Source organism: Coregonus lavaretus (assembly GCF_964263955.1).
Source record: "Coregonus lavaretus genome assembly, chromosome: 5".
Lineage (NCBI taxonomy): Eukaryota > Metazoa > Chordata > Actinopteri > Salmoniformes > Salmonidae > Coregonus > Coregonus lavaretus.
Window position 1 is genome coordinate 8485848 of NC_139992.1, and position 26742 is coordinate 8512589.

The following is a 26742-nucleotide window of genomic DNA, read 5'->3' on the forward strand; positions in this document are numbered from 1 at the left end:
ATATAAAATGGAGTCTCTGTGTTTTTCACTCAGTAGTCTTTTTTCCTAGAGAGGAAGAGGCAAGATGGTGGGTACAGTAAATTAGCATTTCAGTTATTTTCTGATTTCTCGATGTGACTCAAACTGCCACATCTCAGGACTGCTCATCTTTTTCAGTACGTTGAAGTGACACCCAAGTCTTTTACATCTGTTGCATGAGTGAAATGAATATTCATCAGTTTACATATAAATGTCAAATGCCAGTTGAATTAAAATCAAACCACTTAACAAATAGCTAGGTTAGCATTAGCTATAACGGATTGTAGCAGATGTGTTAACCTGGCATTGATTTATTTTACAGCTTTCTTATAATGATCATGATAATAATGATAACATATACATAAGCTCCCCACAAGGCTCTTTTCATTTACATTTCGTTTTGGACCGGGTTCAAATTTTCTAAAACTCCTTCCCAGTCCCTCCTATTTCCCAATTCAGCAGCGCAGCTCGCCACCAAGTCATTAACAGAGACGGATAGTCGATGCTGGTCCATTTTTCTTTTTTTTTAAACTGGGTGTCTCGCATGAGCCCTTTGTATCTGTCAGGCGGCCCTAGAATGGTGGGCCTAGTGTGCATGTAGATGGCCGTCATAAAGCGCCACATTTCCTTTAGGGCTGTTAATGAGTCCTGCAAAAACCTAGCTCCCTCTTAACGATCCCGCTTGGCTTCTAATTAAAAGTATTTGTCTTTGCGGCCCTGGTTGTCCTGTCACTGATGCAGATGGAGGGGGAGAAGGGAATGGAGAGGGAGGAAGAGAGAGAGAGAGAGAGAGGGGGGAGAGAGAGAGAGAGAGAGAGAGAGAGAGAGAGAGAGAGAGAGAGAGAGAGAGAGAGAGAGAGAGAGAGAGAGAGAGAGAGAGAGAGAGAGAGGGAGGGGTTGACAGGTTTTACATGCTCATCATCGGTAGCTCTGCCTGTATGGGGGAGTTAGAGGCTCCATTGGCTACAGCCCACTAAACTGAGTCTAATTATAAGGACTTTTATATCAGGTTGTTTTCATAAATATATGCAGGGTTACAATTATGGGTCAATGAGAATGAAAGGCTTTTACAAGAGAGAGAAGGAGAGAAAAGAGGGGAGGGAGAACGGTGAAAGCTCAGAGGTGATGGTGTGAACAGTCATACAGCGATGAGTATGGGAGGGAGGGAGGGAGGGAGGGAGGGAGGGAGGGAGGGAGGGAGGGAGGGAGGTGGTTTTGCGACGTGAGCCTGTGAAGCAGCTAAAGTGCTGACTGTATTTCAGCAGCAATACGTCTCACTAGAATAGAGCACTATGTTAATCTCTACAATCTCCTGTCAACCTCACAGAGATCCGGAAATTGAAAAAATAGACAGAGTATAGAACAAAGCCACTTCCAAGGCTCCAGCTGTTTTAGCATAAACTGAAGAGGTGAATATACTGTATTATTATGAGTTCTGTAATTGATTTACATCAGTGAAGTGTGTTGATTGATCTCCTGTCAAAGCACTTTGTGACAACTGCTGATGTAAAAAGGGCTATATAAATGCATTGGATTGATATAGGCTACTGATTTATGTTGTGCAGGTATTGAACTGATCAGATCACTTACCAGTCCCATTGAGGTGTCTGTGTGGGTCGTCTCCGAGGCGCCAGGCATGGTGGTGGCTCTGCCGCCCGTCCCTGCCCTCTGACCCCTCTGCTCCACCCCTGTAGGACAGCAGGGCGTGGCCCACCCTGGGTGACGCCTCCAGGTTGGGCACGCCGGCTCCGGGAGGGCTGCCACCCTCCTCCCCATTGGTCAGGCCGTTCTCCTCTGAGAGCAGCGTCCTGTCATCCTCGTCTGTCTCGGAGCCCATCTCCACCACATTCTCATAGTTCAGCACTGCAAGACACAAACAAAGAGACGCTGTTAGGTTTCTAAAACAACATCCGCCTAACTCGGCTCTGGTGGTAGAAAGGAGAAATGAGAAAAGTCACATTCCTGCTTTGAAAACTTTCGGGAGCTTTTTATACACCGCAGACAACCTAGGAACCAAATGGACAGCTTGTAATACTACATCCCTGAACATTGATACAAAACAAGTGGTTGATTTTGATTCAGGCTGAACTCAAGGGCCTTCAGGGTAACCTATAAATATGTCCGCTTTGGTGTAGCGGAAAAATACTCTGATAAAGGTGCATGAGAAAAACAGTCATAGGCCCAAAAGAGAAAGTAAATTGCTTGTTTGGGGATATTATTTGGTTCCCCTCAACAGTTTTTCGAAACCATAAACCTTTACATCCTAACAACATACCATTCCATTTCCCACACACGTTCCCATGGAAGAGAATAGAAAATACATTTTTTTTCACTTTTCCCCTTTGGGTACATCGAGATTAGGCTTTGCATATTTGTTCATAATATGATCTTTGTCTGACTGTATGGTTCGGCACTTGCCTCCCAGACAACTGCGCAACAGGTGCAAATTAAAAAGGGTAGCCATGGTGGGGCGGGCTGAAATCTGCTGACCCGAGCTGAATTCCTAGAGCAGCGGAGGGGGGTTTAGGGCGTGGGACAAAACCCACTGTAATAAGAGGTGTGACCACAAGGTTTTAGGGGGACTTCGGACAGGGTAATGCCTTCTCCGATCAGAAAATAAGAGAAAGAGTGACTGAGAGGAAGAAAGGGGATGAAAAGTAAGACCTGAAAACACGTTGTGTGGTCTAGCTATTCAACGTCTTTACCTCGCGCTCACCCTCATACACCCTCCCCTCTTTAGTCCCGCCAGAACCGCAACAACAGTGGATTTGCCTTTTTGCTGAATTAAATATCTGACCCTTTTTTAACTCTGAGCTAAGAGCAGTTTGGAAAAGACCAGTGAAAAGACCAGCTAGCATCCTATCCACTTTAAGAAAGTGTGTTTTTGCCATCTAGACTTGCGTGTGTTATTATACCACAGATGATATGTAGGCACATTTACTTTAGGAAAGGATATTATTCAACTAATTTCTTCCAGGAAAAAGAGAGAGAAAGACGCATGCCTCCCATTTCTAGAATCACTCACCAGCCGACAAAGATAAATGTTTGTGGGGAAAAACACAAAGACAACTGTTTGTTTGTTACTTTACTTATGTTGCTCAGATACTTGGCCAGTGTGTGGCTGTTTTGTATCTGTGTTGCGGTGGGCGGTAGGCGGACGGAGAAAAGTCAGTAACCTCCCAAACAAAAGCAATTCATCTAACTGTTTGTCTCCCAGGTCACATGGTCTAGTAGTGTGGCAGATGTCACAGGACTAAAGCTACAGGCTAGAGACTACAGGCTGGGACCTCAGTTGCTGTGTGTCTCTAAATCAATAGTTCTGGTTGGAAATGACTTTAGACATGCCACCTGTACATACAAGCTGTCATTACTCTTGATGGTAATTAGCAAACTGTTTTTCTGTAGGTTTAGTCAGGATAAAGCGAGTTATAACAACTCTGCCACAGAGAGAGCCAGGGAGTGTGTGCTTTGTCTCCAGTGACATGTTTGATAGAGCCCCACACTTCGCTCCATCTCGCCGTACCTCCATTGTATGTGGAACGCCGCCGTTCCGACCTGCTGAACTCACAGAGATCCATTGTCTCCTCCCGTCACCTCTCCAACGATCGATTATTTGTGCTCATTCAAGGATCCTGAGACAGAGCATTAATTAATCTCTCTCTGCCTCTCTCTCTCTCTCTCTCTCTCTCTCTCTGCCTCTCCCTCTCTCTGCATCTCCTCTCTCGCTCTCTGCCTCTCTCTCTCTCTGCCTCTCCTCTCCTCTCTCTCTATCTCTTTCTCTCTCTCTCTCTCTCTGCCTCTCCTCTCCTCTCTCTCTATCTCTTTCTCTCTCTCTCTCTCTCTGCCTCTCCCTCTCTCTCTCTGCCTCTCCCTCTCGCTCTCTCTCTCTCTCTCTCCCTCTCTCTCTCCCTCTCTCTCTCACTGCATTAAGGACATTCATCTTGACCCTCCCTATCTGGTTTGGTCATCTCCTCTGTTATATTTTACTCCAGTCAGATTCTCAGTAAGGCCTCTTTTATGTCACTAATGCATCCAGCTGTTTGAAGGTATGACTTAATGCCTCCAACCCAAGCTACAAGTTCCAGGCAGGTGGCTTTAAAAAAGGTTTGCTATATCGATCACAGACAGTGTTTTCTAGCATGGTGCAGGTAGTGCAGGGTAGGAGTACCCTTCCTTACTGACAATGCCTCCTGAGTGTCTGTGAGAAGGATGATGTTCGTTGATTGATTGATTGGCTGGCTGATTGGTTGATTGGTTGCTTGATTGATTGGTTGATTATCACGATCCAATGCCCAACCCCTTCCACTCTGTTTACTTTACATTCAAGAAAATCTATAGGTAAGGTTAGGAGGTGGGGCTTTCTTGCAGTGCAGGGCACCATTCGTGGATCCTGGATGCTGATAGCATGAGCAGCCAGGGTGCAATTTATGGGGAGCCAGGGTGTGCTCAGCTCCCCTGAATGAGACATTGGCCCCAAAATGCAACAAAAGTCAAACTTTTGGGGGTCTCTAAATAATCTTAATCTAACCATTCTCCTATTTCATTCAAAGGCAGTGGTAAATATGTTTTACAGTGGTAAATATGAAAATAAAAGCACCCCCACCTCTCTATAATTGTTTAATCCATTTATTTCTACATGGCTGCACAAACCATCTCCCTGTCCATGAATGGTGTAAATTCTATAGAGAGGCGCTGTCCACTCAGTAGGGTTGAATTTCGGCCTCAGCTGAGTTCCTTTAAACGCATAGATATTCCTTTGTTCGCCATTTGTTTGCCATGTGTCCTTGATAAGAAAAGAAAAAAAGCCTATTAGTTCATTAGAGATGAATTTGATTTATCCGTTGATTTATCATTGTTTGGTTTTGTCAGTCAGCTGTTAGAGCGCTCATTGTTTTGTTTTTTAGTTGTGTGTGGGTATTGGTGTTCTCCGTGGCCACAAGAAGTAGACCATCTATTTAGCTTTATTATTTTCTATCAAAATGTGTTTTCTTTCCTGGATCAGCTGAGGATGGTCGACAATATCACTAGACAACTAGACACCAATGCGCATCCAGTCCATCCAGATAGTAGGCTATAAGTTAATGACAGTACGACTATATACAGTTAACGCTTTCGGTTAGAAGCATTCGATTTTGCAGTGGCAAAGGTCTACATTATTTTAGATTTGAGAACTGTTTTCACAGAGAAACATAATGAAATGTTACGTAGGCATAGTTATACACTTAAAGTGCATTTTCCGAGATCTCCAAGATCCAGGATTCCAACAGGGTTTAGGTTCAATGTTCTAATTCAATTGTTAAATGCGTAATAATGACAAATAACACAGCCATAAATGTCATTAATGTAAGGAAAGAAAGGTAGTGTTTTATGACACACGATCTGTGAAGACCCCCAAGCATATCTGTTTACAATGCCTTTATCAATTCATTGTCTCTGTTTCTAAATGGTGATTGTGTGATGTCAGGATATATCTGCTAACCTTGATATCTTAATGGCGCTTTGAAGACAACTGGGAACTCAGGAAAAAACAAGGTCAAATCATGACGTCAGTGATCTTCAGTTCGGAAAGTCAGAGTTCTAGAAAGATGCCCAAGTTTCCAACTTGGAATTCCGAGTTGGATGACCATTTAAAACTATTTTCTCAGTCGGAGCTAGTTTTATTCCGAGTTCCCAATTGTCTTGAATGAACTGAAGTCAGAAGTCAGAGATTTTCTGAGTTCCCAGTTGTTTTGAACGCGGGATAAGCAGCTTTTTCTGAAGCCTGTGGTGCAGGCCTAGTGGTGGGTAAACGCACCTAAACGCAGTTTACCCTCCCTTTTCAGAAAAAATGCATTGAAATTATAGGGAGCGTTACTTTTTTCACCGCGACCCGCAATCGGAATTTAGCCACTTTTTTAAACACACTAGGCTACATCACAGGCTACAGGTAGGCCTATTTGAAGTTCATGGTAATACACATTGTAGCCTAGTCTAGTAAATTGACTGTGTGTGCTAGGGTGACCATGACGTTTTTTCTTGGACAGTTTCGGCCTAATTTCATGTGTCCCGATTACAAACAAGGTCAATTTGTCAGCAAGACGCAATCGCCGAATGTCATTAGGCACACTGTTTGGTGTTTTGTAACAGATATTAATTTCCATTAATCAAATTTTGCAAGTGCACATGCAGTGCACTGTTTGGATGCTGGAATTGCTTTGGAGTGGAAGAACATGCACTTTTTGAAGTGATTTGTTTGACAATCAGATAATATAAGGTAATTCATTTTTACTGTTAAATGACATCTTTACTATTAGGCCTATAAAAAAAAGACCCTGTGTTGGCCGTCACAGACACACCTATGCCTGCTAACAGTTCCATCGAAAAGTTATCACTGCGCCTCCATAAGAATATCATGTTCATGTTGCTGTCCGAATCATCTCTTGTATTTATCTCAACTCGCACATTATTTCCTCTTGCTTCCATTCTAGCTTTTAGTTTGGTACAGCAGGGGTTAATATTAGCCTTGCTGTCTGCCTGTCCTCGGAAACAATGTTTCACTTTAGAAGTAGTACTATACATACAGTGAACGGTGCCCAGATGAGACGAGACAACTTTTTCTGAGCCAGTCGAAATCATGCATCTACGTCATTATCATGGACATATCCAAGTAAATGCCAATTGAATAAAAGCTCAAACAAACAAAAATGCAGCTAGGTTCATTGTTTGATGTGACTGAGTTATCTGAAGTTGGCTAGCTAGCTAGTAAGTGACAAGAACGTTAGCTATCCAGCCTGCATAGCAACCATTTTGTTTAGAACGGACGACCAGGCCTTTTGCATAGCAACTATGCAAAAATAATTAACGACTGGGTCTGTAGCAACATGACCAAACGAACTAACAACCAGATTTTTGTCCGGACTATATCGTCTGATGGAAGAATTAAATTGTATGAATTGACTTATCAAAATAACGCTTTAATGAAAATATGTAATTCATTGTTCTTTTAAATATGTTGGTAACAGTTTTATAAAAGCTATCGCGTCGGGCCGAAACAACGCCATTTACCTGTGACTGTATTCATGATACAGCACTGCCTCTTGTGCCTTATGACTTAAATAAACCCATCATAATTTTAATATAGTACAAATCCACTAAATCCTATGAAACAGACATTCCAGTATCAAGACCATTAACTACAACTGTTTGTTTCAATATGATCTAACTGCCTTTGATGAGCATGCCCTTAAGGCGTGTAAATGCGCTAACTAACAGGTGCATACCATACCTGTCACATATCATATTAATTCCATAAAAGACAACCCTCACCACATCTTCGCCTGTCCCCAGGCTCTGCAAAGACCACACCTGCCCTCTCCTCTCCTGAGGGAGGCTCCCTTCCTCGTCGTCCATTTTAAACCCCACAGTTCAACAGACGCATCAGACAGGTTCCTTGCATATGCCATGAGGGGCTAGTATCCACTCCATACAGTCTCTTTCTCTCTCTTTCTCTTCTTTTCTCTGTGCGGCTCTTCCATGAAAAATGCCAGTTCCATATTTACACACAGACACATTGGTGGTGTATGTGTGTGTGTGTGTGTTTGATATGATCATAAAAAAAAGAGACATGTTTCAGGTCTACTGCTGGCTCCAGGTGATCTGCACGCTCTCCTGTCTCTCCTGTCTGCCGCTACCACTGCCTGGGAAATGAGAGATGAGGTGGAAGCTACTGGAGAAAAACTGCTCTCTCTGTTCTACCTCTCTCTCTTTTCTCTCTCTCTCTCTCTCTCTCTCCCTCTGCCTGTGAGTGGTGCAGATCACCTGAGCGAACAACTGGAGGGGGAGGTGAGTGAGTAGGTAAGGAAGCGATAATCCCAGATAGACAGGTAGGGGTTTTCCACACACAGGAAGGTGGGAAATAAAAGTGTAATATTATTTCCTGAGAATGTTACACGGAAATAGCCTACAGTATGAATGATTTGCCATAATACTAGAACTACTCTCAGGGAAGTGAAATGTAGATTTTTCTCATACAGTAGCTGTTGCATTGTTTATCAGCTGGCAGTGTAGGCAGGAAGCATTAAAAAGCGTGTGTGTGTGTATGTGTACATCAAGGTTGTGCGAGCCAGGAGGAGGGGGGTGATTCCACAGTAGCCGGCCTCAAATTGAATGAAACATTTATCTAGAGGGTCCTGATCTGGAAACAAGGCGAGAGAAATAAGAAAGAGGGACCAAGAGAAAGATCTCAGTTTACCTACAGCGCCCCGATGGCCCACCTTTCCCCCTTCCTCTCTCCCTCCTTTCCTCCCTTCCTCCTTTACTCCCTCCCTCCTTTCCACTCTCCCTCCTTGCCTCTATCCCTCCATTACCCCCTCCCTCCTTTCCTCCCTCCTTTCCTATCTCCCATCTTTACTCCTTTCCTTCTTTCCTGCTTTCCTCCCTCCCTTCTTTCCTCCTTTCTTCCCTTCTTTCCTCCCTCCCTCCTTTCCTCCCTCCCTCCTTTCCTCCTTTCCTCCTTTACTCCCTCCCTCCTTTCCTCCTTTTCTCCCTCCCTCCTTTCCTCCCTCCCTCCTTTCCTCCTTTCCTCCTTTACTCCCTCCCTCCTTTCCTCCTTTACTCCCTCCCTCCTTTCCTCCTTTTCTCCCTCCCTTCTTTCCTCCCTCCCTCCTTTCCTCCCTCCCTCCTTTCCTCCTTTCCTCCTTTCCTCCCTCCTTTCCTCCTTTCCTCCTTTCCTCCCTCCCTCCTTTCCTCCCTCCTTTCCTCCTTTCCTCCCTTCCTCCTTTCCTCCTTTCCTCCCTCCTTTCCTCCATCCCTCCTTTCCTCTCTCCCTTCTTTCCTCCTTTCCTCCCTCCCTCTTCTCCTCCCTCCCTCCTTTCCTGTTTTCCTCCCTCCATCCTTTCCTCCTTTCCTCCTTTCCTCCTTTCCTCCATTCCTCCTTTCCTCCCCTCCCTCCTTTCCTGCTTTCCTCCCTCCATCCTTTCCTCCTTTCCTCCCTTTCTCCTTTCCTCACTCCCTCCTTTACCCCTCCTTTCCTCCTTTCCTCCCTCCCTTCTTTCCTCCTTTCCTCCCTCCTTTCCTCCCTCCTTAACTCTCTCCCTTCTTTCCTCCTTTCCTCCTTTCCTCCCTTCCTCCTTTCCTCCCTCCATCCTTTCCTCCCTCCCTCCTTTACTCCCTCCCTCCTTTCCTCTCTCCCTCCTTCCCTCCTTCCCTCCTTTCCTCCTTTCCTCCTTTCCTCCTTTCCTCCTTCCCTCCTTTCCTCATTTACTACCTCCCTCCTTTCCTCTCTCCCTCTTTCCTCCCTCCCTCCTTTCCTCCTTTCCTCTCTCCCTCCTTTCCTTCCTCCCTCCTTTCCTCTCTCCCTCCTTTCCTCCCTCCCTTCTTTCCTCCCTCCCTCCTTTCCTCCTTTCCTTCCTTCTTTCCTCTCTCCTCCTTTACTCCCTCCCTCCTTTACTCCCTCCCTCCTTTCCTCCCTTCCTCCTTTCCTCTCTCCCTCCTTTCCTCTCTCTCTCCTTTCCTCCCTCCCTCCTTACCTCCCTCCCGTTACGGAGCCACCATCTGTGCCCTGCCTGAGCACATGTTAATCCTCTCGATCAAATGTTCAAGGTACCTACCGGCCCCCTCACACACACTTACACACACAGTTTTAGACATGCATAGCGTACACACAAAAAGTTAAATAGGCTTCCTTTGGATAGCCTATTCACAAGACCGGAGGAAGTTAAAATAGAAAACTCTCAAAATGGTTCCTTCATATGGTGGCTGAAGAAAAGCCAAAATCTTTAGAAACAAAGGCCAACTCAGACAGAAGGGTGATGTCCTCACACAGAAAGGATTACAAGAAAACTACAAAGGAGTGACTGATGATCAACCCACATGAACAGATGAAAGAAAAAAATCAGAGGCTGTGGAGGGAGGATTTAGATTGATCATTCAGTAGAGTCATAAACTACTGTAGATAGATATTTATTCCTGTTTGGAGTCAATACGGGTCAATGAATATGCAAATCTAGGAGCAGATGTGCAGCAGTCAGCTGCCTCCTGTGTGATTCTATCTGGCCTGTCCGTCACTAGCTGTTAGAACTGTTACAGAACCACAAACACACACGAACCCATCACAGGCTTTTCTCAGAACAAACAACGCCACCGGGTTACAAACCTGGACTGAAACGAATGCCCTATAAAAGGCAGCCATTCTGCACATACCCTTTATACTGTTGGGTTTTTAAACCATTCCTCTGTTCTGTAATAAACTGACAAAATAACTGCCACGATCAATTTAGGCTTTTCATTTGCTCTGTGATGTCGACCTGAATTCACTTAACTAAATGGATTTTGCTCTTGGCTGCAGGTTAGCCATCGATTTTTCGCTAATGCTATTTTTAGTACGACAACGAGGTGCTCCATATTTTGCATTGATTTAAGCAGAAAATCAAATCCAATAGGATAAACGATCTTTGTTTTGAGTGCATCCGTATATTAAAGTGAGCCCAGACTCTCTCTCTATATATATTTATCTATCTATCTCTCACTCTCTCTCTCTCTCTCTCTCTCTCTATATATATATATATATATATATATATATATATATATATAGATTGTGGCTTGCTACTTGTTCTTGTACTGAGGCTAAATGTGATTTTCCCGTTTGTGGTGCAGACGGCCACAGAAGGGGCCATTAGAACATAAGGAGAGTTTTAAAGCATGTTTCACAATCAGAAAGACCGGTTGCTCATTAAATATTCAGGCAAAAAGAAGAAGGAGTGGTATTTCTGCCTAATCTGACTGGCATGTCAAAACATGACCCTGCTGTCAGAGTGGCAAGTCAAGACAAAATAAAACACTTAATAATCATCGCTCTGCTATGAATTTAGGTACTCTTGTTTGTGCAAAGTATGAATCTCACAGAGACTCGTAAATATTGAGGAGCTGTTTAATTTCACTTAACTTATTTGGAATGTTGGAGCTGGGGTTAAATCCTACACAGAGCAATATTTTCAAAAACCCTGGAAATGATAAATTTGTTATCTCTCCTTAATTTCTCCTTTAATCTTCTTTGTAGCCTAGTTGTTCTCTCAGAGACCTATCCCTACCACTCTCTCTTTACACACACACACACACACACACACACACACACACACACACACACACACACACACACACACACACACACACACACACACACACACACACACACACACACACACACACACACACACACACACACACACACACACACACACACACACACACACACACACACAAAGCTGGTGACAGCAACAATGCGTGTCTAACTATGTGTTGCAGGTTGTGGTGATGGTCTGTGCCAGGTTGGTCCTGCTGCCTGTTCCAGCCCTTCCAGTCCTCCACCACCTGCCTGGGGAGTCCAGGTCACTCCATGGATTTTAACTGACAGGGGAACCCTGAGTAACTGTCCTCTCTCCTGCTGGGCCTCGGTTCAGACTCCACTTCTTCCCTGCCATCATCAATTACAATAACTGTTATGGGGAGCTTTGTTGATCACATTCACGGTGTGTGTGTGTGTGTGTGTGTGTGTGTGTGTGTGTGTGTGTGTGTGTGTGTGTGTGTGTGTGTGTGTGTGTGTGTGTGTGTGTGTGTGTGTGTGTGTGTGTGTGTGTGTGTATGTTGGTGAGACACTAGAGTGAAAAATAAATTACCTGGGCTAAATGTATGCAAATTTGGATGAATACATGTAATCAGTGTGAAATTAATTTAGCTGAAGCTGATTAGGAGCATTAATAAATGTATCCGCGGTGCTGGTATTGCCTTACTCCCCCTGTCAGATGAATTAGGCTGCTACAATAACATAAGGTGCTGTTGGTACAGATTACTGTGAACCCTTTCCTTATCCTTCATGAAAAGCTAAGCAAATCCTAAATTGCAATGAAGTATTGCACCAGAGTTCTTCGGTAGCTGTTTTCCGTCTCAGAGAGCGAGAGTGAGAGAGCGAGAGAGAGAGAGAGAGAGAGAGAGAGAGAGAGAGAGAGAGAGAGAGAGAGAGAGAGAGAGAGAGAGAGAGAGAGAGAGAGAGAGAGAGAGAGAGAGAGAGAGAGAGAGAGAGAGAGAGAGAGAGAGAGAGAGAGAGATGCAGCGCTGGGAATGAGGGGCATCTGTGGTCTGGTCTGTGGTAACTGCAGTAATACCCTGCCAGTGACCAGCTGGCAGTGTAGGCAGGATTCATTCAAAGATGTCTGTGTGTGTGTGTGTGTGTGTGTGTGTGTATGCATGCGTGTGTGTTTGCCCACATGAGTCTGTGTGTGTTAGTTGTTAGTGGAGGTCCCACTGATAGTAACTTCCCACTGATGAGCAACAGCAACTGAATCTCAGCAGCGTTTAGGCCCCTGCAGCTCAGCAGCTCTTTCACATGTTAATGACAGTGTAAACCACATCTGTTCTCCCCCTCCCACCCACACACACATATACCATTCCAGGATCCTTGTCACCTGAATAACATCCCCACCAGGTACCAAACAAGAAAGCAGGCTTCCCTTCTGTCCCTTAATGCCCTGCCCCCTCCCCACTAGCAATCCCCAAAGGCTCTGTGGCCTACGAACTCTCTTAGAGGCTACATACACTAGGCCCCACACTGTTATGTTATCTATCAGTTAACCTGGCCAGGATATCTGTTGTCAAAGAGATACAACAGCTCACATCTGTAACCAAAGCGATTTAGGGCATCTGTTAATGTATTTTAGTCAGGGGCTGAATGAGCGTGTGAGTTCTTAGGATACCTGGAAAGGTGATAATTAGAGCAAGTGGATAATTAGGATGCAGCTTACGCCACTAAAACAGGGCTCTGGCTCGCACGCTGCTAAGCTGTGGAATCCCCTTGTACCGTAAACACACACACACACACACACACACACACACACACACACACACATACTGCCTGTACAAGCCATAAACAATGCTCCAGGATGGACGATTATGAGCTGAGCTACAGTGAATATTTGAAGCACCATTGTTCCTGCCACTTTCTCTGGGAGACCATGAAAACCATAAAGACTTGCATTTTCCACTTGGGGGTTCCTCCAGGGAGCGAGCCGCGGATCAAATGATCATCCCAGACAGAAGTTGTATCAACTCCGCCGACCCCGTAACTCAGGCATCATCATGAGAATGGATACAGACTTGAAGGCCGAGGTGGGGGTTGGGGGGGGGGGGGATCACAGGACAGGCACATTCATTAACTACGACCTCTTCTGCTCTAATGTGAAAACATAAAGTAGTTCAGTTAACACTGGGGATAACAGAACATTCAGAAATAAACAATAGCATTAACAACATTGCGGGGGACCTTTAGGGTCTGTCAACTACTGAGTATTTCTTATGGAAGATGATGGGCTCTGCTGGAAACCTAACCTCATGGAGATGTCTGGGCACGCTTAACCTGATCATTTCTCAACTATGCAGACGGAGAATCTAAGAATGGAGAAAATGTCTGTGGAGGAGCAGGCAGTAGCGTTGGTTTCCATAGCCAGCCAACCTGTTGGCAGCTGGGGCTATCATTATGGCTGCAATACCCAGCCTTTCCCCGATGTGGTCCACCATTTTGAAAACAAAAAGGAAAGTCGCTCTGTAATTCACCCTGACTGGTTCTGTTTTCTTCAGATTCAACAGCCTGTGAACAGTCTTTCTGGGGGAGGGTGGAAGGGGGGAGGTTGGGGTGCTGCTCTCAACTTCAAACATGCAAAAAAAAATGTCTCAGAGCTCCCTATTAAAAGTGAGACCATGGCCGTGCTTTATCTTGTAGGTGGCTCCTTATTTCTGAGGAGAGCCCCTTTGAGTAACAGTATACCTCACCAGGGTTTAGAGAGACTGGCCGGCGCTGGTGGTCCTTTACTGTTACAGCCCCACAAAGGCAGCAAATTAGCCCCTCGCAGGAATAGGAGTGTGAAAATATCAGAGAGGAAAGAGAGAGAAAGAGAAGTGTATTTTGTTTTGTTCTTTTCTGTTATGATCTATTTCTTGTACTGTCTAGTTTTACCCTGGCGTGTTTTGGTCTCTGTGTGTGTTCTTGTCAGCCCTGCTGCCTCTGTGCAAGGTGTGAAAATGTGAGTTCCTCTTTGAACGTGTCACTGGATGACTGCAATGTAGCATGAAACACTTATGAGGGGAGCTTAATCAGGTTTTGGCACCTTGAGCTGGGCTGGCTATTCTAGAGGGAGTAGTAGACACTGTAGTGTCCCTCGCCCCTTTGCTTCATACCACCCCAACCAGCTTACACAATTCCCCTCATAATACATCATACATTGAGGAGTAAAAAAGCAACAACAAAACAACTGTATTCAGAGTCTAGTTAAGTTATTAGATATTACATAACTATTCAGTCTTACTGGTGTAATGTGCTATTAACGTGATATGATGCCATGTTTAATGAAGTCTTATTCAATGAAGCCACGTGTTTTAAAGTTCATATCAGTTCTGTATGCATAGGCTACGTGACAGTTAGAAAACCCAGCTCTCACCTCAAGGGGCCAGTAACATTTCTGAAACAGTGAGTCTCTGAGTCTCTGCTGTGTCTCCCTGATAAGAGTCTCTGAGATGGCTATCAGAAGGGTACGGTGTGTGTGTGTGTGTGTGTGTGTTTCAAGTTTTAATGTCACGCGCACAAGTACAGTGAAATGCCAATCTTGCAAGCTCTAAACCCAACAATGTAGTAATCAATGTAGTACTAAAAATAGCATCACGTAGAACAAAAACAAGAAATAAGACATAAGAACAGGAGAAAGTAAGAAGCTATATACAGGGTCAGTTCCAGGGTCAGTTCCAGGGTCAGTTCCAGGGTCAGTTCCAATACCATATTTCCAATGTGCAGTGATACTGGAGTGATAGAGGTAGATATGTATAGGGGTCAGGTGACTAGGCATCAGGATATATGATAAACAGAGTAGCAGCAGCATATATGATGACTGTACTGCGTGTGAGTGTGTGCACGTGTGTGTAGAGTCAGTATAAATGTGTGTGCAGGATGTGTGTATGAGCAAATGAAGTGTGTGTGTGTTGGAGTGTCAGTGAGTGTGTAGAGTCCTCTGAGTGTGCATAGAGACGAGGCGCATAATAAGATACAACTCAGATAGTCCAGGTAGCCATTTTGTTATCTATTTAGCAGTATTATGGCTTGGTGATAGAAGCTGTTCAGCAGCCTGATGGTGTCAGACTTGATGCACCGGTATCGCTTGCCGTGCGGAATCAGAGAGAACAGTCTATGGCTTGGGTGGCTGGAGTCTTTAATGATTTTTCAGGCCTTCCTGATATAGAGGTCCTGGATGGCAGGGAGCTCGGCCCCAGTGATGTACTGGGCTGTCCGCACCACCCTCTGTAGCGCCATGCGATCGAAGGCGGTGCTGTTGTTGTGATGCAGCCAGTCAAGATGCTCTCAATGGTGTAGCTGTAGAACGTTTTGAGGATTTGATGGCCCATGACTAATCTTTTCAGCTTCCCGAGGGGGAAGACTGTGGGCGCGTGTGGACCATTTTAAGTCCTTAGTGGTTTGGACATCTAGGAACTTGAAACTCTCGATCCGCTCCGCTGCAGCCCCGTCAATCAGCTCCTTGGTCTTACTGACGTTGAGGAAGAGGTTGTTGTCTCGACACCACACTGCCAGGTCACTGACCTCCTCCCTATAGGCTGTCTCATCATTGTCTGTGATCAGGACTACCACTGTCATGTCGTCAGCCAAATTGATGATGGTGTTGGAGTTGTTCATGGCCATGCAGTCATGGGTGAACAGGGAGTACAGGAGGGGAGTATAGGAGGGGACTAAGCACACACCCCTGTGGGGCCCACGTGTTGAGGGTCAGCGTGGCAGAGTTATTGTTGCCTACTCTCACCACCTGGAGTTGGCCCATCAGGAAGTCCAGGATCCAGTTGCAGAGGGAGGTGTTACATTTGAGTCATTTAGCAGAAGTTCTTATACAGAGCAACTAACAGGAGCAATTAGGGTTAAGTGCCTTGCTCAAGGGCACGTCGGCAGAATTTCCACCCAGGCGGCTCGATGATTCAAACTAGCAACCTTTCAGTTACTGGCCCAATGCTCTTAACAGCTAGGCTACCTGCCGCACAGGATCAGTTCCAGGGTCCTAAGCTTGGTGACGAGCTTGGAGTATACAGTGGTGTTGAACTCTAAGCTGTAGTCAATGAACAGCATTTTCACATAGGTATTCCTCTTATCTAGATGGGTGAGGGCAGTATGGAGTGCAATTGAGATTGTGTGATCTATGGATCTGTTAGGGCGGTATGCAAATTGGAGTGGGTCTAGGGTGCCTGGGAGGATGGAGTTAATGTGTGCCATAACCAGCCTCTCAAAGCACTTCATTATTACAGATGTGTGCTACAGGGCGGTAGTCAGTGTGGCATGAAGCCTTAGAGTTCTTGGGAACATGAATGATGGTGGTCAGGTTAAGACGTGGGGATTACAGACTGGGACAAGGAGATGTTGAAAATGACCGTGAATATGCTTGCCAGCTGTTCTGAGCATGCTCTTAGAACGCACCCTGGAATATAGTCCGGCCCTGCGGCCTTGCGATTCTTGACATGATTAAAGACCTTACTCACGTCGGCCTCTGAGAGTGAGATCACCCAGTCCTCTGGGTCGGTGACAGCCCTCACGCACGGCACGGTGTTGTTATTGTTGGAGCGTATACTCCCGAGTGGCGCAGTGGTCTGTGCCACTAGAGATCCTGGTTCAAATCCAGGCTCTGTCGTAGCCGGCCGTGACCGGGAGACCCATGGGGCGGTGCACAATTGGCCCATCGTCGTCCAGGGTAGGGGAGGGAATGGCCAGCAAGGGATGTAGTTCAGTTGGTAGAGCATGGCGTTTGCAACGCCAGGGTTGTGGGTTCGATAAAATAATGTATGCGCTAACTGTAAGTCGCTCTGGATAAGAACGTCTGCTAAATGACTAAAATAAAAATTTGCATAAAATGCATTGAGTTCATCTGGTAGAGAGGCATCATTGGGCAGATCACGGCTGGGTCTTCCTTTGTAATCCGTAATGGACTGTAGCCCCTGCCACATGCGGCGGACGTCGGAGCCTGTGTAATATGATTCCACCTTATTCCTATAATGTCCTTTTGTTCGTTTGATGACTCTGCGGAGGTCGTAGCTGGACTTCTTGTACTTGTTCCTGTCTTCAGCTGTAGCCTCAGGGTTATGTGCGATAGCCCTGTGTAGGGTAGCCCTGTCCTTTAGCTTAGCGCCAACCTCAGTGTTGATCCAGGGCTTTTGATTGGGGGAAGCAGCAAACCTTCACTGTAGGGACAACGTTGCCGATGCATTTCCTACTGAAGCCGGTGACGGAGGTGGTTAGCTCGCGGTGTTATTGGCGGAGTCCCGAAACATATTCCAATCAGCGCTAGCGAAGCAGTCCTGTAGCATAATCTCTGATTCTGATGATAATTTCTCAATGGAGAGAGTCACGGGAAATTCCTGTTTGAGCTTCTGCTTGTAAACAGGAAGCAGGAGTCCAGAGTCATGATCTGATTTGCCGAATGGGGGATGAGGGAGGGCCTTGTATGCTTGCTTGTGAGTAGAGTAAAAGTGGTCTAGGACTTTATCGCCCCTAGTGGCGAAGGAGACGTGTTGATGGAAGTTGGGCATCACGTGTCTTAATGGCGCAAAATAAAAATGGCCGGCGTGCAAGTTTTCCTGCTTGTTTATAGCCTTGTACAGTACGTTAAGTGCCAGCTTGATGTGCGTGTGAGTGGGTGTAAGTGGGTGTGCGTGTGTGTGTGTGTGCTTGTGTGTGTGTGTGTGTGTGTGTGTGTGTGTGTGTGTGTGTGTGTGTGCGTGTGTGTGCTTGTGAGTGTGTGTGTGTGTGTGTGTGTGTGTGTGTGTGTGTGTGTGTGTGTGTGTGTGTGTGTGTGTGTGTGTGTGTGTGTGTGTGTGTGTGTGTGTGTGTGTGTGTGTGTGTGTGTGTGTGTGTGTGTGTGTGTGTGTGTGTGTGTGTGTAAACTAGCCAAGGGGAAGGTCAGAGGTGTGAAGCGATCTTTTCTCTCCTTGTCTTTTTGCGAAACACAATATTCAGCCCTTCAGCTATTTTTTAAGGGATTTTACAGCCATGCCTGGCTACCCAGAGTCCTTGTTCCGGCCAAAAGCCACACCACGCCACGCCACGCCACGCCCACAGACACTTGTTTCTTCTCCGCAATAACTCTGGATCTGATTACCTCCCTTCACCGAATTCGAACACGTTCGGGGCCGTCTGATTGGTCCAGAAACCGATGGGTTGGGCCAGAGCCAAAACACACGTGGATAAAGCGGGGTTTGAAAATTCATAATTGGCTTTGATACACAGATTGGTTAGAGGCGATCCTAACACTGATGACTTTGTTTTGTACAACGCCCTCATCACCACAAACAACAATGATGGCCGTCTCAGACTAAAGTATGTAGCGAACGACAGAGCATTCAGTGTGAGTCGTCAGGAACTGCAGTTTGTGTATGTGTGCGTTTGCATACCTCTGTAGGTGCGTCTGTGCGTGTGTGAAAACGAGAGAACAAGTAATATATAAATATGGAATTGAGCACACCACACCACACCACACCACAGAGAAGGTAAAAACTTCCCTTTTGAACTAATGAATATGCGCTACATACATTTGAAGCACCTCAAAATGCATCTATCCATTCAATTAATCATCAACTACTGGAAAGAGCTACAGTACCCTCACCACACTGGAATCTAGGTTGGAAGAAGACTGACTTATCTCAAGTTGAACTGAATAATGTATGTTTCAGGCTTTACAGGCAGCCCACCAGCCTCTCTGGAGGGACGGGAATGGAGGCCTACTTCCAAAATGGCTGAATTATTAATCATCCCAGGTGGAACTAGACTTACTACTTGTTTCACTCCTTTTCACAAAAGGAAGCAAAGGTTTTCATTTCAAATCCCTCCGATGAATACACAATCCATGCAAGAATCAGCTCCTCAAAATGAAACTATGGAACTGCTATAAAGGAACAGTTCTCGAATTGTAAACTTACTCAAGCATTTCACACCAAATAATTCAAGATTACAGGTGTTCCAACTGATTTTTGTAAAGACACGAAAAAAATATGTATCTTAATGTTACCCTCAGACTAAGTGGACAGTTTCCGACCTCTATCCATTTTACACGTCTGTGTCTGCCTGGTTGGCTCCTAGCGGTCTCTCTTTATTGGCCCCTGTAGAATCATAATCGTCAGCCGGACCTAAATATGAAACATGATCTTGTTTGTAGATTATCTTATTTGTGAACCTTGGCTGCTGGACATCTCCCTCAGCTGAGCAGAGTTTCATTCAGCACCATTTAGTGGACTAGCTTAGAGCTTTTTGGTAGGACATTGTGGGAAGGATTAGAGTGTTGATTATGGACCCTAGAGAATGATATTAGGTTTTTATTTGAGTTTTTTTTTTCACCTTTCAGTATAGTGGGAGTGGAACAAAAGAGAGAAGAGGAGGAGTGGTGGGAAGGAGAGGGGGAGTTTTATAATATTATCTTAAAATCAACATGACCCTTTCAGTTCTCGAAGCAAAAAATATATATATACCATTTCTGTTTTAGGTCTTCAAATGGCTGTTTGAGATGTAAAATAACTCAGCTACATGAGACCTTTCTGACACACAGAAAACAAAAATCCCTCTTACACAGTGCCATAACAGGAATCATCTGTTTGGTAAGAAGGGGAAGGAGGACGATGAGGCACTGTGAAGACATTGACTGTGTCCCAAATGGCACCCTATTTCTCATAGGGCTCTGGTCAAAAGGAGTGCACTATATAGGGAGCAGGGTGCCATTTGGGATGAAGGCAGTATAAGGGGATTTGAGGTGGGGGTGGTTACAGATTACTTGTATGACAGCATTTGCAATTATCCCGGAATGAATCATGACAAAGATAATACATGCACCCTGCCTCATGAATATTCTAGATTGGCCACTCCCTGATCCTAACGAGGGACCAGGCCTTTAATTACCACTGATGGCTTCAAGTTCATCATCACACACTGCAACACGGGAGCGTACACACAAGGGTGCTCGCTCACACACACACATGGGCACACACACACATATACACACAGGGGCACACACACACACACACAGTGTATTGCTTCACATCGACACAATAGTTCCTCTCCCTGTCGACCAGACAAACACCACATTTGGCAGTGTTGTTGCATGTTGGGAAGCTGGTACATTTCCTGGAAAACACCGTTTGTAGAAGTGAAACTGCTGCTTTTGCTGAGGGGGTCAGTTTGGCCTCAGCTTGTGAGACCTGCTTGAGCAAACACTGCTCAAGCTTTACATGGCAGCAATGGCAGCATGACTACAGAGCAGTCCAAGGCAGCAGTCATACTTTCTGAACAGTAGTCATACTTTCCGACCAGCAGTCATACTTTCTGACCATCAGTCATACTTTCCGACCAGCAGTCATACTTTCTGACCATCAGTCATACTTTCTGACCAGCAGTCATACTTTCCGACCAGCAGTCATACTTTCTGACCAGTAGTCATACTTCCGACCAGCAGTCAGAGTTTCTGACCAGCAGTCATACTTTCTGACCAGCAGTCATACTTTCTGACCAGCAGTCATATTTTCCGACCAGCAGTCATACTTTCTGACCAGCAGTCATATTTTCCGACCAGCAGTCATACTTTCCGACACCCTTCACTCACATAGGATAAAACAGTAGACCTGCTGTAAAGGGTGATTCAGTATAACATCTCAAAGCTTCAAAGTTTTGACCATGAAAAATGCACAGAAATAAATACACTTGTTTTCTTTTCAGGTAAAATGTCAAGCATGAAAGTGAGTTTGTATCTTGGCAGCCAGTCGTTTGACCCCCTGACATACACACACACACACACACACAGTCTCCTTGTATCACTGCTACAAGCTAATGTCAGTGCCAAGTGGCCGTGAAGTCGCCCTTAACGAGGACCTGATGGCATTTACGTTAGATAAGATGAGGAGCCTAACTAACTGCCAATGCAGATTAAGAACAGATAAGAGCTTTAAACACTGAGGTGGATACACCAGTCACCTGATTTATCCTCCCGTTGTACTAGGAAGTCTAACCATAAATGCCAAAAACCTTTTGTGATGTATTGTGGGCCTACGTATGTATGGACTGTGTGCTAGATGATTATGGCACCATAAAAATAACATTTACTGAAAATGTCAATAAGCGTCAGCCTCAAAGAGATAGACAGTCTGATACTATGTCCTCCTCTCTCCTACTCTGTCACAGTAATAACTGTTAAATAAGGATGAAGGGTAAACATGAAATGAGGTACACGCTGTGTGTCAATTCTAATGGATGTGGCCTGTCCTAGATCAGAGCACTTTGCCCTGCGGTGCCACCTTTGGAGTGACAGATGTGTGCATCCTCCATGTGACCTGGGAAAACGACCCCTTACAGTCACCGACCTCCGGGCCCAGTGCCGGTAATTTGTCCCCTGTTCCCATTCTACACCGTCGATGTCTCTAGCCAGGCTGAGGTGAGGGGAACTGACAAGCGTTCAGTCCCCAGGGCACAACTTTCCAGTCAAGTGGATCGGCAGGCTGGGGGATAAAACAAATCAAATAAATGACTTATGAATAGCCCCCCACTACCACACCCAAACAATGTTGACTTATCCTGCTGGCTCTCCATCACTCTCTCTCTCTCACATCAAGCAACCAAATGTATTTTATTACCCTGATAGCATTTGACCTTAAAAATCATGTTTTGACATAAGGTTGCTAACATAATGACATGGTTAAGCACTGGAATTACTGCTGAACAGTAACCTTAGCAGAACATTTCACCTAACCTAACCTACACTTCCAGTCTTTCAACTCCCCTTCCAACTCCCCTGTGTAATGTCCTCTGATTGTCATGGCAGAGCTGTAGCCTTAACAAGCTGAATAAGAGGAGAGGAGAGGAGAGGAGAGGAGAGGAGAGGAGAGGAGAGGAGAGGAGAGGAGAGGAGAGGAGAGGAGAGGAGAGGAGAGGAGAGGAGAGGAGAGGAGAGGAGAGGAGAGGAGAGGAGAGGAGAGGAGAGGAGAGGAGAGGAGAGGAGAGGAGAGGAGAGAGAGTACTGGTGCATCATTCTTTGACAATAAGAGCTGGGGGGACAGGGAGCGCGGTAAAGGGGGATAGGGGAGGGGGTGTTGGGGGAGAGAGGAGGGGGTGTTGGGGGAGAGAGGAGGGGGTGTTGGAGGGCACAATGAGCCCAGTGTTACTGCGATGTGCTCACCATTTGTGCCGCCCTCCTATGAGGTATCCCACTTCCGCCCAGTGCAGGAACCAAGCTACCCAAAGCTGCCTAGCTGTATGACTGATATAGGCCATGGACACAAAGACAGGCTAATTGACTGAATGAATCACACTGGGCCAGATAACATTTAAAGACAAACTACTATAATAATCCTAATCAAAAGATAGAAGGTGGATAAAGGTGGCGGATATTAGCCAGGTCTATCTTGGGAAAGAGGTATTCTGACCTCAATGGGATTTCCTGGTTAAATCAAATATTGCCGATCCCAGTAATCCCAATATTATCTAAAAGGCCCAAGCTTGATGATCTTGGCCCAGCTGTGTGATCCCAGACCCAGCGGAAACACTTCCTGTCTCACATCTAGGCCTACCACCTGATGCCAAAAGGATTTGCGTCTTACGTTGCGTCGAGCTGAGCTGCCAGAGAAGTCAGTGTAGAATTTAAATAATAAATGAGTAACTACGAGTTATTGCAACATGTCACAGGTGTAAATGTGTCACAGGTGTCAACATGTCACAGGTGTCAACATGTCACAGGTGTCAACATGTCACAGGTGTCTATGTAAACATAGAGGAGAGCAACAGCGCCCATGGGGAACACTATTCTTGAATTAACGCTTTTTATTTTTATTTTTATGTCCTTATTGTATTTGGACCTGCGCCTTCAGACCCCAGGTGGAGATAATTTCAAGGACAAGCTTCAAAAATGTGTTCTAACATCCAGCAAAGGCTCTAAAATGGTGGCTGTTATATGCTCTATATAGGGGCACCAAGCAAAAATAAAGATCTGGGAAGTACAGGATGGTCCATTGATAAGACCACATCAAGTCAGCTTCAAGGCACTTAAACCACACTCATGACTAAATTAGCAATTGATGGGAACAAGCAGACAACATGCATACTGTATATGAGCCTGATGTTTTACCTTGCCTGTCCTCCTCTTTACTTCCTGCATCACTCTGACATTGTGTCAACACCCAGACTAGATTGAGGTGACAATCAGAAGTGAGTCACGAGTCACCTGTCCCTCGTAGCGCTTGTCCATTTTGGGAACATCTCAGTGGGAGGGGATAAATTGTGCACACACTAGAAAAGTAGCAATTCCTTGCATCACATGAGAGATCTAACCTTCCTAACCTCTTTCATCCATGTCTCTTCAGATAGCTGGCTTCTACCAAGTTGTGGGTTTTTTAACCCCAATGAAATAACATAACTGGTTTAGAACTACTGCGAATGACTGTAGCAATAAGGCTTAGTGCCATGCTTCGAAGACATAAGAGCAGGTAAATATCTTCAAATGTAAAAAATCATTTGAAGAATACAACTACCATACCAAATTGTAGTCTTTACCGTTTCTACCAGTTTGTAAAATATACACTACCAATCAAAAGTTTGGACACACCTACTCATTCAAGGGTTTTTCTTTATTTTTACAATTTTCTACATTGTAGAATAATATTGAAGACATCAAAACTTTGAAATAACACATATGGAATAATGTAGTCACCAAAAACGTGTTCAACAAATCAAAATATATTTTATATTTGAGATTCTTCAAAATAGCCACCCTTGCCTTGATGACAGCTTTGCACACTCTTGGCATTCTCTCAACCAGCTTCATGAGATAGTCACCTGGAATGCATTTCAATTAACAGGTGTGCCTTGTTAAAAGTTAATTTGTGGCATTTCTTTCCTTCTTAATGTGTTTGAGCCAATCAGTTGTGTTGTGACAAGGTGTACAGATGATAGCCCTATTTGGTAAAAGACTAAATCCATATTATGGCGAGAACAGCTCAAATAAGCAAAGAGAAACGACAGTCCATCATTACTTTAAGACATGAAGGTCAGTCAATCCGGAAAAAGTCAAGAACTTTTAAAGTTTCTTCAAGTGCAGTCGCAAAAACCATCACGCACTATGATGAAACTGTCTCTCATGAGGACCGCCACAAGAAAGGAAGACCCAGAGTTACCTCTGCTGCAGAGGATAAGTTCATTAGAATAACTGCACCTCAGACTGCAGCTGAAATAACTGCTTCACAGAGTTCAAGTAACAGACACATCTCAACATCAACTGTTCAGAGGAGACTGTGTTAATCAGGCCTTCATGGTCGAATTGCTGCAAAGAAACCACTACTAATGGACACCAATAAGAAGAAGAGACTTGCTTGGGCCGAGAAACACAAGCAATGGACATTTGACAGATGGAAATCTGTCCTTTGGTCTGACAAGTCCAAATTTGAGATTTTTGGTGTCTTTCTGAGACGCGGTGTGGGTGAACGGATGATCTCCGCATGTGTAATTCCCACCGTAAAGCATGGAGGAAGAGGTGTTATGGTGTGGGGGTGCTTTGCTGGTGACTCTGTCAGTGATTTATTTAGAATTCAATGCACACTTAACCAGCATGGCTACCACAGCATTCTGCAGCGATACGCCATCACATCTGGTTTGCACTTAGTGGGACTATCATTTGTTTTTCAACAGGACAATGACCCAAAACACAGCTCCAGGCTGTGTAAGGGCTATTTGACCAAGAAGGAGAGTGATGGAGTGCTGCATCAGATGACCTGGCCTCCACAATCACCCAACCTCAAATCAATTGTGATGGTTTGGAATGTGTTGGACCGCAGAGTGAAGGAAAAGCAGCCATCAAGTACTCAGCATATGTGGGAACTCCTTCAAGACTGTTGGAAAAGCATTCCAGGTGAAGCTGGTTGAGAGAATGCCAAGAGTGTGCAAAGCTGTCATCAAGGCAAAGGGTGGCTACTTTTAAGAATCTAAAATCTAAAATATATTTTGATTTGTTTAAAACTTTTTTGGTTACTACATGAATCCATATGTGTTATATCATAGTGTTGATGTCTTCACTATTATTCTACAATGTAGAAAATAGTAAAAAGTGTGTCCAAACTTTTGACTGATACTGTAGATTAAATCTAAATACACTAAAAGCTACTTCAAGTCACAACAAATAAACAGATAAAAATACACTATAAGTGAGTCTACCTGATTCTGTCTTAGTAACCCTATGTACCCGCTACTCTACAAAGTGTAGGCCTGACAGTCAGGTCCATCCAGAGGAAAAGAGGGTCGGTCTGGGCTTCCTTGAACACAGCAGGTCTGTTAATAAACGCTGGTCCTTTTGTCCAGGGCACAGTTGGCAGACAATACAGGGCTTGTGCTAACTCTGCCTATTAAGGGTCAGACACACCAAGAAATGAGACTGCCGATAGGTACTTAGCACCCCTACCCAAAGTGTCGACAATTATCTTTTTGTTGTTCACATCAAACAGTTTTTACTGATTTGTTTCGTTAAAAATCTCCTGGACAAAAGGTGGCAGTAGCTTGTTTGGCTTGTGCCTGCTGTAGCTAATGTAAGCTAACTAGCAAGTTGCTCTAATGTTGTTGCTAGCTAGCTAGAATTTGAAGTAAGCCCTTGTTAATACTTACCAGCTGACCACAACTAGATAACTAACATAGCTAGTAGCATTATAATTAAATCCCAATGGATTTGTTTTTGAATGAAGCAGCTGCCTGTTAGCAGTCGAGAGTCGGTGGAGTAGCTAGCTAACTATGTTGAGCCAAATGGTGATCCTAACCATTTACCTAGCATTAGCTAGCAAGCGAGCTGGCACTGGCAGTATGGGATAATGGAGAGTGAATTAAAATAAAAATAAAACTGGCAATGTTTTTTAGAGCACAATTCATACAGTCAAATGTTAACCACATTCTTGTCAGGATAAGCCTTTTATATCTTCCATGCACATGCTGGCAAGTTTAGGAGTGGGAGTAGACGTGGGCCTATGTGGGTGGACGTCTATTTTAATAAATCCATTGAATATACACCATCACAAAGAAATCCATTATTAATTCATTTTAGGCAGGTCCTAATTTTCCAAAGAATAGAATGGCAGATTTTGAGTTTAATGATGTTACTGGTCTGTGCACCTTATTTGCGCCATGCACAGGAAATCAATAGTTATTTTGTTCATTAAACAGACAATACACATGTAGGCTACCCTGATCACAGTCAACACACATATATTTTATAGTAGGCTAAGAATATAATGAAATACAAATAATAGTTTTCCCACACAACTTGCATCACGGCAATGTGTGAAACCGCTGTCATATAGCCTAAAAAGTGATATTTTGAAACCAAGCCAAGCCCATGCTTTTTCCCACCCTCACTCCGTTTTGTTAGGGAGCAGGCGTTCGGTCTTACATTGAGAGTATCTTCATCTAGATACCGATAGAAAATAATAGCAATCCATATTTTCAAAAGCATGTGAATCTCGTGTTCATATTTCACTACCTCCAGGGGCTTTTGGAGTTGCCTTTTCGCAATAGAGCAAATTAATAGGCCTACACTTGATTTAGGCTACATTATCGCATGCTAAATGTTTCTGATCAGTGATTATTGCGCAAACAAATGATTGAGCAAACAAATACCACCTCCACTTATTTGCCCAGCACAGGAGGCTGATGAG

At 44.7% G+C, this 26742-nt stretch overlaps 1 protein-coding gene across 1 annotated transcript in view; it reads right to left on the reverse strand.

Moving 5' to 3' along the window:
• The window catches only part of LOC311129987 (zinc finger E-box-binding homeobox 2-like), a 72629-nt gene that overhangs the window by 14907 nt on the left and 30980 nt on the right, over positions 1-26742 (reverse strand). Inside the window, exon 3 of the mRNA XM_084162561.1 lies at positions 1609-1881. Coding sequence (XP_084018687.1) covers positions 1609-1881 — 273 coding nt within the window. The remainder of the gene's footprint in view (positions 1-1608; positions 1882-26742) is intronic.